At 38.0% G+C, this 13,888-nt stretch overlaps 1 protein-coding gene and 1 long non-coding RNA gene across 13 annotated transcripts in view; both read right to left on the reverse strand.

Moving 5' to 3' along the window:
• ubr5 (ubiquitin protein ligase E3 component n-recognin 5) overlaps nucleotides 1–7,865 on the reverse strand; it is a 30,577-nt gene extending 22,712 nt beyond the window's left edge. For 6 of the 11 annotated variants that reach the window (XM_086310400.1, XM_086310403.1, XM_086310399.1 and 3 more), the window contains exons 1-6: nucleotides 7,488–7,864; nucleotides 3,507–3,551; nucleotides 3,306–3,387; nucleotides 2,705–2,781; nucleotides 1,040–1,159; nucleotides 138–405 (exon numbers count right to left, since the gene is read on the reverse strand). In XM_086310400.1, coding sequence (XP_086166526.1) covers nucleotides 138–405; nucleotides 1,040–1,159; nucleotides 2,705–2,781; nucleotides 3,306–3,387; nucleotides 3,507–3,551; nucleotides 7,488–7,549 — 654 coding nt within the window. In that variant the 5' untranslated portion in view covers nucleotides 7,550–7,864. Of the gene's footprint in view, nucleotides 1–137; nucleotides 406–1,039; nucleotides 1,160–2,704; nucleotides 2,782–3,305; nucleotides 3,388–3,506; nucleotides 3,552–7,487 lie in introns of all 11 variants that reach the window. The other 5 variants (XM_086310407.1, XM_086310406.1, XM_086310405.1 and 2 more) reach the window with 3 other exon arrangements.
• Nucleotides 7,866–9,050: 1,185 nt separating this feature from the next.
• On the reverse strand, nucleotides 9,051–13,852 carry LOC147318456 (uncharacterized). 2 transcript variants are annotated; one of them, XR_015131463.1, is made up of 4 exons: nucleotides 13,618–13,852; nucleotides 12,945–13,009; nucleotides 11,033–11,234; nucleotides 9,051–9,302 (listed from the first exon to the last, which is right to left on the reverse strand). It is a non-coding gene; the product is annotated as an uncharacterized LOC147318456 (long non-coding RNA). The 2 variants fall into 2 exon arrangements; XR_015131462.1 differs by having other exon boundaries at nucleotides 12,945–13,012; nucleotides 13,618–13,706.
• Nucleotides 13,853–13,888: the final 36 nt, after the last annotated feature.

Raw genomic sequence — 13,888 nt, forward strand, 5'->3', positions numbered from 1 at the left:
GGGGAATGTACAAGGTCACAAAAGTAAAAAACATTTCTCATGAATATCACTGTTAATTACTGTAAAGACAGGATTAAAAGAGGCTACAAAAACATTGTTAAGAGGAAGGGTCTGTGTAAAGGCTGAGCGTGCTGTACCTGAGTAATGAGTTCTTCCGGGATGACAGAAGCAGGTATGACAGGCTGAGGCTGGCTACTCAGAAGTCCTGAGCCTCGGTCTCTTCCTGTACGGATGACCCTGGTCTGTCGACGGGAGTCGCGAGCTGCTGTCGACGACCTACCCGATGTGCCTCCGCCTCCTCCGCCTCCTCCTCCACTGCTTCCACCTCCTGCTCCACCTCCTCCTGCTCCTCCTCCACTTCCACCTCCACCACTGCCTCCATTTACACCAGAGCTCCAGCGACTCCTGTTACATACAGTTTAAAGCCACAATCAGACACAACCGCAAAAACACACCACCTGACTACAAACACGCACACATCTGATTACAAAGGAATTTGGTCTTTGTGACAGCAGAGACGGGCTAGTCCACACTGAGATGGAATCAGCAAGACTTAAAAAAAAAATTAAAAAAACCCCACAAAATTCTGATTAAACTGGTGCCCCTTTTCCTCATTTAATTAGGCAAAGTGAAAGAAAAAAATTTCATTGTAGAATAATAGCATATACACAGATTAATTTCCTCCAAGAGGAAGTAATAGATTTGTTTATTTGGGATGTTCGAAACCATTGTTCCTAGGCATTGAATTGTATTAAGGTCTTACAACAACAATATTTTGTAGTAGCAAGTGGTTCTCCAGTGGTCACCAATATGAAAAGCAGTAAGAAAACCACAAGGATAAAAAAGCTGATGCTTTTTGATGCGTCCGCTGGGGATACATTTATTTACATTTTACAACACCCTAAAATGTTCTCACCAGAATGTGTGGCAGTGAAAAAAAAGCAAGGAAAACACCACTAACTCACTGCTGAGCCACTGTTAAGCTCTATACACTGAGCTTTCACAGGACCATTCGACTGTCAGCCCTGCCAGAACTTACCCAAGGGTGTTGCCTGCCAGTCTGCCCAGTGTGTCAGAACCAGACAGGAACCAGGGTGGATCACTGGTCCTGCCTGGCCTGGAGCTCCTTCCTGTCCCTGAACCACTGCTCAACTTTGAACTGGAAACAAAAGATGGGAGATCAGTTACAAACCTACAGATGTCCCAAAAGGACTAAAAAACAAACAAACCAAAAAAATCCTCTCGCTTTTTTATATATATATATATATATATTTTTTTTTTAACCTTTATAACCTGGGTTAACAAAGTAAATTTACCCCAGGTATTAGTTAATTTACACCCCTTGGTTCAGGATTCATTTTATTATTAAACTATGAAACAGGAGGGGGTATTTTGGAGACTAGCATGGCAACACCCTTGGGAATCAGAATTGGCTGCAACTCATTCCTCCATCAAGACTTTCCATTTTTAAAAGTTCTTGGGTTTTGGGGCTGCGAGTGCGTTCTCCTAATAATTGAATAATGTATGAGTCTAAACAAAAGTAGTTTGCTGCAATATTCCTAAGTGATGTGTTGTACATTTGTATAATTTGTCTTTTGAATGAAAGAAAAAAACCCTTTAAACGAAACATAATCAGGTATTACTACACTGTTACAGAAGGAAATGCAATACAGAAAAGGAAAGTCAAATGATTCAGATATAATAGAAGCAAACAACAAATTCAATCCACCAGTCAACAAACTGACACAATCCATTACAATTCAAAACCACACAAATGTGTTTGTTGAGTATGCTGACAAACTTCCCAAAGACAACTTGTCAAGGCTCTTTTCGTCGGGCTTCCCAACAACCCACAATAGTGCCAAATGAATAGCTAAGCCATGTCCTGTTGTTCTGCGAGTCTGTGGCAGGGAACGAAACATATGCTCTACAGCAAAATCTGGAGCAGAGGGCTCCTTAGTCTCTTACTGCCCAACTCGCATGCATATTGAACAGCTAGTATATGAAATCACTGTTGGATGTTGGTCTGCTGGCAGGACATCAACAACTATCAATGAGACACTCACCAAAATACATGTTCATAGCCAACGAGAAACAAAGCAGCTAGTGAAAAGGTATTTTTATAGAAACATACAAACAAACAAAAAAAAAAAAGTTGTGGCAAATGGCACACACTTGCTCAGCCAAAAAGGGAACTGGCTTTCAGAACCTTACAAAACAATTTTAGGGCTGCTATGTTTTTAGTCTATTGGTGTCAAAAAAAAAGAAAAAAAAAGAAGCTTTTTCTTTTTATATTCGAGGTACAAAAAAAATTCCTAAGACAGAGCTATACTGAGAAGATTTGATTTGAATTAAACTAAAACAAGAGCATCTGATATTCAAACAGCAGTTTAGGTAAGATAATGTATAGAAATACAAGTTTACAGCTATAGATTTAAGACTTTGGAGCTAATCTTTGTTGAAACAGACAATACCACAGTAATATGCTAGAAATGAAACCATGTCCAAATGTGTTATACTCGCCAAAAAGGGCATAAGTATTGACTAGAATTCACATTACAGCAACCAAGATCCATGAGCCTGAGCATATTCGCTGCATCTTGAACGAGACGTCTCCACAAGCAATCTGTTTTCCAATTCAGTGCCAAAGCTAAAAGCTAAAAAGGTTTCCTGGGACAGATCCCATCATAAACAAGTCTCTCACCCATCGCTGCCATCCGGCTTGTTGAGCTCCAGGCGATCCGGCTGGACAGCAAAGCTGATTCTGCATACACGTCCATCCTGAAAGAGTCGCAACAGTGACTTTTAATGTATTACATTAATCAAAAAGGGAAAACAAATACATTTACATTAATTTATTACATTAGGAAATGAAAACAAAACTGAGTAAAATACAGTCTTTTCTTTAAACTATTTTTCTAAGCTAGTTAATTAGCATGTTAACTACACCATACCAACTCATTTATCACAGTGCAATCTATAATTCAACATCATCATAATGTGGCATCAGCTTGACATGAATAAACACACTCAACACTTCAGCTAAGCATCTTTCACCCACTTGCAATATACAAACTGAGGTCAACTAACTAATGACTCTTCACTGCAGTGTTCAAACTGAGCTGCACCAACTGCAGAATTATGACGGATATTAACAACATATTTAAAAAAAAAAAAAACCTAGTCCATATCTACATCTATTGAAGCATATTATCTCATGTTGTACAGCAAAGTCAGAGGGCATCTGATAACTGTGACCTGGCAGCAGATCAGCAGCTGTTTGATTTGATGACTTATAGCATTACCTCAAGGAGAAATCCGGCATGGTTTGGACCGACAACACACTGTTTTAGGGTGGCCTGCTCCAGCAGACTAAGGTGTGGATGACTGCATTAAAGGAAAAAGAAAAAAGTGACCCAACACAGGACAGCAAGCAAAATAATGTTTGCAATAAGTGATCACACTGAATAAAACCACCTAAAAATACAACGCAGATACACACTCACCTGTTATAACTATACTTGTTGAGCTTCTCTGAGACTTCACGGAGTCTGAGAAAAGAACAAAACAAAAACAAACTACATTAACATATCACCCAGACCAATTTAAGACCTCAATACAGGTTCCTGTGTGAGAGTCAAAAAAGCATACTGAGAGAAATGCTGTAACATGAGTTACTGTTTATATACACAAGCCCTTTTAATTTGCATACAAATTACTGTAAAACATTTTTAAAAGCGCAAAGAATATAGGTGTATTTCAGAAGGCTTTAACATATATGCATCTTTTCAGTTTATCTTTATCTGAATGATCATAATGATCTCAGGACAACTTGTTAATTCAATTCAATTCAATTAGGAACTAGGAAAACAAAACCTCTTTTCTACCTTATAGCAAGACAAGAAAGAAGCCCACGATAAAAGATGACAATGTTAAACACTTGATAATGTTTTGCTTTTAAAAAAATGACATACAATAGGTTGCTGATAACACACACAAAAAAATAAATGTTCTTGATCAGCACTGACGAAACATCTGTGGGAACTTGTATGTGATGATGTTTGTGCAGCAAGCATTATGAGCCTGTTTGAGTGTGTAGAGTCAATGGAATGACTCAGTGTTACCTTTTAAATTTCTCACTATTTGAGAATAAAATGTATATTATACTTAAATTAATGAATGGTTACAAACTGGTAAAAACTCTCTCTTATAGTTCTGTTGATTTTTGTTTAACTGTAGCTAAAAGGCTCTTTGTTAGGCTCCAAAGTTTCCTCTAAGAAGGACGATCCATAGGAAGATATCAGTCAGAGGCACAAGCCAGAGTTGTAGTATGCATTTGAAATACCTTGCAGCAAGTTCCCAGACATGGTTTAAGTCAATAACCTTCATTAAAAAATAAGTTTATGATCTGGGACTAAGCTTAATCCACGCCTGGAAAACTGGGCCTCAGTCAGTTTTTAATGTACTATATAGTTCAAAGGTTATGAATCCACAACCCACCATTACTGGCAATGTGGAAAAAATTACACTTCATTGATTTTCACTGCTTCATGCCTTTTATCAAATAGACACAAAGCAGTTTAAAGAAAATATAAAATAAATTATAACAGCTCTTTCAAGCTTTGCTTCGAGTTGCCCCAAGTGTAAAGTAAACTATTTTTGGTCCCTTTTCCACTTGACAATCCTGACAAATGTGCTGTAAGATTGCCTATATTAACATTTAAGATGAGTCATGACCACCATCCAGCTGTCTGCAGGCAACTGAATCTTCTATCTGCAACTCTAGTAAGAACAATGTGAGGATGGTATGAAAATATCACATGCTTAGCCCTACATGGTGTCAACGAGAAATTGAAATGGTCCAAATAGAAAACAGATACTGATTTTTTTTTTCCCCAGAACCACCTGACAATAAAAAAATAAAATAAAAATCTTCCACTGACACAATGAAAAGCAGTTGTCTGTCTTGCCAGTCCAAAATAATCGTTTTAATTGGTAAAAAAAAAAAAAAAAAAAAAAAAAAACATTCAAGGATTGCTGTAAACTTTTAATACTCTGTTTTATAACTTTCTGAAATAGGCAGCCTAACTCTGTGCTTCTGCAGTCCACTAAAAATCAGCACAGAAAAAGAAAGAAAGAAATTAGACATCAACTTCCATACTTAATTTAGACTATCAGTCTCTTTTATGAAGAAGTGTCCCATGTCATGAAACCCATTTGCACCTCACACACTCAAGGAAATGCAGTTATCCAATCATGCTTCAGCACACACGAGGTCTGGATTGCACAGTTTCCTGAACTCTTAAGTGCAAAAGATCACTGGTGATGTGATGAGTGACCTAACTCAAAATGCAAACTCCAAGATGTGAGAAAAACAAAAAGCATCACAATGTACATGTTACTGTCAAGGCCAAACATGCAAAATCACATAAATCTCACTACTTAGACATACAAAAAAAGATATGTATACTAAAATAGATGCACAGCCTATGCAGAATGTCAGAAAATGCCAGTAAATATGCAATCTAATTCCACCCTTTAGAAAGCAATCAAATGCAAGGTAGAATATAAACAGGAAATATTTTTAAATTACATCCAATGCCTCTAAACCACTGGGACATAACAACAGAACAGGCAGAATTCTCATCAGACACAGAACATATTAAAAGCTCATGCCTCACTCCTAACACTGCAAAAAAGTAAGAGAAAATGACTCACAAAGCATCCAGGTCAGCCATTCACTACCCTTCCCATCAAACAAATGGTAGTACCCTAGCACAGACAAGTCTATTCCCTTCAATGAGCCATTTAAAACTGTTTCACCGCAGCAGAAAAAACCCCCACATAAAATATCCATCTCACTACAGGGGAATGCCATTTGCCATTTCACTGTCCTAAATGAATGTGTGCAAGCAAACCTCAGGTCAAACAAAGAAATCTGACCAGATATTCATGCTAGGCAAGCTGGACTAAGCCTTTTTATGTCAGATAGAAGCACTTATCTGCTTTGACAACTGCAAATTCATGGAGGAGAAGAGAGAGAGAGAGTGAGTGGAGGAGGGGGGGAGGGAGGGGGGGCATAGCACCACATGGTGACAGCAGCATGCAATGACATGAATGCCTGGGGATCGAAAAAGCCTGACCTCTTTTAAGGAAGGAATAGTCCATACAATCAAGATGTTTCAGCGGTGCCTCTGACCATCAAGAGCAAACTGCGCTTTCCTGTCAATCAGACCAAAGCTGATCCCCGCAGATTTGGACCGTACATCAACCAACAGAGGATGTTTAAATCCTCCCGTGCCCATAACCAGTATTTAATCTCAAGGTCATTCTAAAAACACTTTGACTTCTTGACCTCTTTGTCTTTAAGTAGTGCAGCTCATTAATCAGTTAAGTCTCAATGGGTGTTATAAATAGTTTAATCATAAATCGCATGTTCTGCCAAAAAAAAAAAAAAAAAAGGGTCGTAAACAATCTCCTGGACACCCTCGCTAAACCCACCGATAAGGGACCGCTTCAGTCCAGAACTAAAAATCCATAAAGTCAGAGTGATGCATAACAGCACTTTGTTCCAAGCAACAATGTAGTATGTGGCCAAATACACTGTGCAGTGCCACATTGTATTAAGGCAACAGTGAAAAGACTTAAAATGTCGCGTGTGAGCACTCAGGGCAATTTAGAATCCAGCACAGACCGTAAACTTTAAAAGCCTTGGTTTGCCACCTTATTAAAGTCAATAACAAGATTAATTTGAATGCGATGGTGCTAACAGTACTTCGCTGCATATTTTAGATATTTATCTCAGTGCGCAATGCTAAAAGCAGACAAGCGGTGACAAAATTTCAAATGATGTTAGTAATTAAATGCTTAATGAAGCGTCAAGAAAAAGAAGACCCTTCCACAAACGCCCTGAAATGCAAATATTTGGCTTTCTTAAGAGCGTGGTAGCGAATTAACTAGGTTGCTAGCATTAGCAGCTAGCTATCGGTAAGCTGACGTTAGCCGCTGCATAGATCACGGTAAATCAACAAGACGCTCGCAAAGAAAACAATGACACTTGTCAAAGAGCGTATATGGTAACAGTAAAAAATTGAAATCTTTTTCGTGTACAAAGCTGTGTTTTACAACCTTTAATACCCTCTCTTTACCCCATCCCCCAACCGCGGAACTTTGACTAAGAGCCAATCCATCCAGAGAACCAAGGAAACCGACAGCTAGCGTTAGCTATTCGACTGAAAGCCAGTTAACAGGTTAGCATGTTAGCAAATGACTCTGTTTAGGTAGCAGCAAGCTAACAAGGATCCCTCAAAATGCCGGGCCTCGTTTTACCCCCCGAGTGGGGGGGTCATTTAAATAATTTAAACCCGAACATATTCACATGACAATGTCAACATCGAGCACAAATATTACCTCGAATACTAAGCAATGCTGCCCGCACATAAATATTGATTTCAAGTCTTCTTTTTCTACGGGCCGCAACAAAATACCTGTCATTGAGCTGATCCTCGGTCCCGGGCAACGGGTGAACCACGAAGTGTATAGATGTCATTGGGCTAATCCAAAATCACACCGAGACGTGTGGAAATGGGTACTCTTTCGATTACTGTATATATGAGGATTCATAGGAATCTTTTAAGGGCGAAAAAGCTCGAGTTAGATCCCAGCCTCCTCACCCACATGCCGCCATCTTAACTCTAACCAGCTTCTTCTGTGTGTGTTGATTAGTGCACATGCACTCGCTCCGCTGGTTGGACCTCTAGCACAAACAGGAAATAAAAAAATTGGATGGGGCTGGCCTCGAGAAGAAAGACATCTGTAACAAAAAGCCAAGCGTTGCACTTCCACACTCCGAAGGCTTTGTTCTAATCCAGTGCACCTATTGCATCTTAGTATGTTTTGTCTGTTAGGCAGTCGAGGTGTTCATATGTTCACTAAAGCACTATGAAGGTCAAAGAAAGGGTTAAATTTTGCGAGGTTACCTCTTTAAAAGCTGGAACAATAGAATAGAAAAAGATGAGACAATTGGTTTTAAAATAGAATATCAACGAAAAAGAAGCAGCACAAATTTGTGCCTTTTGTGCAGTTACAAGCGGTATAGTTTTTTCTATTAAGAATTGCGTCATTATAATCTAGCTTTATTGTCTGCTTCCAAGTCAAAATGTTTAATCATAGATAAAATATTCTTTCTAAAGCCATTCAGTTAAAAAAGGTATGTACAATGCATAACACGGTAACTAATCAGTGGTAAGAAATGTATTAATGTCAGCCTAAAATGCTAACACGATGAACTGGACTGCTGTTGTTATAATAATGTTTCACAGCTAGCACTATTAGCTTTAGCGTTTAAGCTACCCAACTTGAATTCTTTGCTACCGTCCACTGTACTGTGGCTATTTTCTCCCTGTGAACACGTGTGGTTATGCAGGCCTCTGTGCGTGTCTGTAACTAGTAACTGAATTGAATTCTTTGCTTGTATGTTGTTTGCGATTTGCTTTTGCTCGCCTCTTTGTAAAACGATATTTATGAATAATAAAATATTAATGAAGAAATTAATGACAAGTATACTTTGCCCCTACTTGCAAAATTTCATCCTTGAGTTAAATCAAATGAAAGGATGATGAAAAAACAACAAAATAATAATAATACTAATAATAATAATATCAGATGTCATTCTGCTAGACAGATAAACTGTATTATATAGAGTGATAGCACGAGGTGTGAAAGATTTCCTGTTTCTGTAATAGGTGTGTATCTGAATCAGCTCCTTGAAGCCCCTCTGCTTCCTGTCTAGTTAAGTGCTGCAGTCGAGGATTACCTAAGACTGATAATAGTTTGTTCAGTGATCTCCTCACCACCACAGTTTCAAAAGAGCCAGCCTCTCTAATCATTTTATGCTACCATCAGAGGTAGCATCACCACCTCTGATGCTACTCCTTCAGCCGACCACACCAAAGTACACTGCACTTGCCAGTACAGACTGATATCTCGAACAATTTGCTGTGGACACTGAAAGCAAACAGAGCCTCATCATCCCCTTTTGTATATGGCCTCTTTATTGGTCTTCCAATTCAGTCTGTTGTTTATGTGGATCCCCAGATACTTGCACCCTGGCACCACACCAACGTCTTGTCCCAGGACTGGGTTGTGTGGCTGTCCTCTTCCTTCTAAACTCCATCACCATCTCTCGGAAGCAGATGATTCCTCCCAGACCACTCCACAAAACCGTCCACTACTGCTCTGTACTCCCAATACATCCAACCACCTTACAGTTGTCAGAGTAATTTTGCAGACTGCTGATGTTTCTGAAAAATGTTTAAAATTGTGATTTGTCCTGTTAATTTACCGTCAGCTGGTAAACCAAATATTATTTGTTGCAGATAAAGTAAGAGCAACATCAAAATCTGAAAATAAAATTATAATTTTTTATATAAGTAATTATTTATTACTCAAAAGTACTTGCAATATGGCGACATGGGGATTGTTGTTGGGTTATTTGGGGCCTCTTAAAAAGATTACGCATTTTGATTTATAATAGCAAAGTATAAATCTGTTATGACTAAAGTAAAATTATGACTAAATTAAAAATAAGAATAATTATTATATTGAGATGCAAAACTACATTTTAAGACCTTCATAAATTCTGCTCAGGGATAAAAACAAAATCAGATTATACTCTCAATCCATTTGGAAATAGGTATATTTAATCCTGTGTTTGGTTTTTCATTTTTTTGCTATATAACAAATATCCAAAACAACAACAGCAACAAAAAAACCCAACCAACACTTACTATTAATCCATTATTTTGGCATATAATGAACATTATTTGTAATAAAAGATCAGATGTACTTTATTCATCCCTAATTCTGGGCAAGATCATAAAACAAGACAGCTCCTAAATTAAAAAAAGAAAGAACTCAATTAAAAATAAAGATGAAGAGCTCGTTAACTGACAAATGTAAGTAAATAAGTTAATATGTATTTATTTAAGTAGTATCTAAGTAAAATTAATAAGAATACCCATCTCACTACAGGGAAATGTCTGTTATATAATAAAGTAAAAGTAAATATACATTAAAAATGTATTCATTAATAGCAATAATGTTGATAAAAAATGCAACTGAAATATATCAAATCAAATGTTTTTTGTTTTTTTTTTAAATATCTAATAATTAAGAAAAAATATGCTTGGTATAAACTGAATGTACACCAATCAAGTAAATGTCATTGTTCTATTATCATTTGTACATTGCTCTTATGTAACAAAATTACTTGTAAGATTTACATTATATCAAATTAAAGTCAGCATTTTGGGCATATTTTATTTTTGAGTGTATAAAGCAGGAACTCCACTTTTCTTCTCCTCATGCCACAATACTCGTATCTGTATTTGTGGCAGCAGAGATGAAACAGATGTTAAAAAAAGTGAAACAAAAAATCATGACCCTCAGATCATTGCTGCTATTCTTACACTGGTTTATATTTCAAACTGAACCGCCTAAAACCTGAGCTCTATAAATGGAAGACCACTGGGAGTCTGTGCACAGCTGATCTCCCTCCCATAGAAAACTGTGTTAGTGCGGTATTCCCAGTCTATTTAAGCCCTGTTGAGTTAAGGAAATAATTTTCTGTTGTTTGAAAGAAAGAAAAAGTAGAAGACTCTAATTTAAGCACAAGGTTACCATTATAACATTGTCAAAAGGAAACTCTAGTTTAAGCAGAGCTTAAAACTTGACCCATGCATGTCCTGGATGTGAGCAAAGGAGCTATAGTCAAGAGATAGCCATTTGGGAGAGGAGGGGTGAATGAGCCTCTGTTCAGTGCATGGTGCAAATGATAAGATTAGAATTTTCCAATTTCCTGAAATACAGATTTTGTGTTTCCTGTCCCCTCCCAAAAATTGCATTGTTAAAAGACAAATAAATAAATGAAAACAGCCTATACAAAACAATGATTTCCTACTCATATTTTGGTTATACACGTACAATCCCCCGAAAGCTGCAGTTTATCTCACCAGTAGGTGGCATGGTTTACCTTTGATAATAATGTGAGACAGTTATAGTGATGACAGCTGTCCTTCCTGCGCTGCTCTTCTGATTATTTGCCAACACAAAAATGCTGCAGAGTTTTTTCAGGATATTTATGCATTCTGATAAGCTCATGGAGAGTCGCCCTTCAAAGCTGGAACTGAAAATAAGAGTTTGCACTTCTGCCCCAAGTCAGGTTCCTCTTTTATCTGCAAAGTACAGCACAAGTTTCCACTCAGCTCTAGCAAAGAGAAATGCAACCATCTGACTCAAAATTACCCACATGGATGTTACTTCATATGTAAGTGAGCAAATTTTCACTAGATTATTCGATCATACGTTGTTCTTCAAGTTTGTATGCACCACATCAACCAACCAGATGAGAGAAGAGCGTAACTTTTATCTGTGTTTACTGAATTCAACACAGAGGTTATTTAAACCAAGGCCATTGCTCCAAAAAAAAACACCCTGTACCTTTTTTTAAGGGAGTAGACAAACAAACCAGAGCTATTTTTAGGTAGGAGAGTACTGGGTTATTAAATGACCCCTGGAGTTCTTAAATATGGGTACAAAGAGTCAGGGCCAGAAAACTGCATTATCATCAGAGAAAGGTTAGCAGGTTTGAGGATTTAGAAAGTGTGCACATTTTAGGCTGCAAATTTAACTCAATGAATAAAGTTTTATTGCACGCAGAGACACCAGAGACAAGATATCCTACTCGGTATAATCAGAGGTTTTCCAGTTGTTACACCTTAAAACTAGACTGTTTTCATCAGTGAACCCAGACAAGCTGCTGTCAGTCAGCCCACAATCACTTCAGCCCATGTTTTACTGACTGGGGTAACATGATCAATAGCTGAAGAGTATGAGTTTAAAATAACTTCTCTTAGTGCTGGCAGAAGCATATCTTTGCAGGACTAGGGAAGGACAGAATGTAGCTCTACCTCTTAACATGCACTCGCCTGCACAAACCAAAAAAAAACTATATAAAAAGAGAGAAAGAGCATTCAGCCAGTCCTGAAATGTAATCTATGAGGAAAATCCCACACCAGCACAGATAAGATGGTGCTTTATTTGGGGCACAGTCTTCAAACTATTTTAAGCGGTTTTCACCTGATTTGACTGGCGACTATTAAAGTACTTTATAATGGTTCAGAATAACTGCCCATTAAAGGTTTCAAGAAGGGTGCTGAGCGGTGAAGGACTTTGCACAAACTGTGTGCACAACCTACATCAAATCATAGATTTCTGCACAGCTTACAAGGCAATATATTGCCACATGAGTTAAATCAAATGAAAGGATGATGAAAAAACAACAAAATGCCACAGGATCCTCTTTTATGCCATAACCTCTCACTTAAGCTGAGCTGTTTTGCAAACCAAGGATGAGGTGGAATTAAACTGCATGCTCATGCAGCAGCTGCTTGTCAATCACAAAGTACACCCACCTTAGAGAGTACCACATTTATCATACATTTCTAATATAATGAAGACCCCTGTGTACAACAGGAGTCTTCATTATTTTTCCTCCTATCTTTCATCTTTAAATTGTTTGCAATAAACTCAACATGCAAACATGATTCATGTAGATTTATGAGCTGCGGATTGGCCAGTTGCAATGCACTATAAGTTGGATTACTGATCAGAAAATACTTAATTCATATTTTTTTATTAGTTCTGAGACACTGAATGCAAGTTTCAGGGAGCTTGATAAAGTTACAAATGAAATCTTTATGCATTGCATGGTCACACTTTTATTCTGTTCCAGCAAATATGCTTTTGAGGAACATCCCAACAATGCCAGACACAGTCAAATGGGCTGTGTGTCTGTGTGTGTATTTCCCCATTGTGTGTCTACAACCAGCCTTTTGTCCCGGTTCTCTGTGCTGTGCAGGAAGGTCTAGACAGCTGACACTTACCTAATCCAGAGGGGTGGCTGAACCCATCTCCTGTTGGCTGACCTCTTTCCACAAAAGACAAGGGTCTGCTAATTTAAACACCAGTCACATTAATATATATCTATATTGGGGGAGATTTTGAGAAGAAATAAAAAACCAAAAATTACTCAAGAGATGTAGCCTATTCACATTATTCACTGGTAGCATTTAGTATCTTTAATATGTGAAATGTATTGTTGTTGCTTTAAGCACCAAATTATCTGAACCTTCTTCCTGTCAGGTGAAATGATTAAAACACAGCTGCCTTGCAACAAAGTGGGGGACGAGATTTACACACAAAACATTGGCACTAACAAAATGTAGTCTGGTTGCAACTCTGAATGAGATTAATGGTAATGAATAATAGTAGAAATTATTTGGTGTTATTTCACTTTTGAAAAGTAAAGGAGGATTAGTTAATTGCAGTGAAGGGGTGGGGGTATTATACAAAAAGGGGGTGGGGGGGTCTGAAGCACTTGTTCACATAATTTCCACTAATGGATGAATTAAGAAGATATATTAGGAAATATTTCCACCACAGGTCCCCCCCTTTATCCATGGCCCTGCCTCTCTACTTTAATTAAATAGTAGCTTCATTTAGATAGATTTATCTGAAGATTGTTAAATAGTAACAAGTGCTATATTAATTACCTACCTGTTGCTATCTCATAATGAGCATCTTTTCTCACTGTCTTCACTCCAAGTGTCATAGTGATGATTAGCCAAGACAGATGGTGAGCGTCTGCTCGTCAGGGCAAAGTTACTCATTAAAAACGCCAGTTATTTGCAAGGTGGGTGTGTGGGTTGGGGGGTGGGGGTTTTTCTCACACTCCCTTGCTGTTGTGTACCACGCAGTCTCCACGGTGCCTTCAGCCCCTGATCACGCACGGTGCCCCCGCACCATTGGTCTACCCTAAAACACACCT

Source organism: Aulonocara sp. 'chitande type north' Nkhata Bay, linkage group LG11, assembly GCF_057382095.1.
Source record: "Aulonocara sp. 'chitande type north' Nkhata Bay isolate Kocher_YH1m ecotype deep benthic linkage group LG11, A_spYH_male_GT1.1, whole genome shotgun sequence".
Classification (NCBI taxonomy): Eukaryota; Metazoa; Chordata; class Actinopteri; order Cichliformes; family Cichlidae; genus Aulonocara; species Aulonocara sp. 'chitande type north' Nkhata Bay.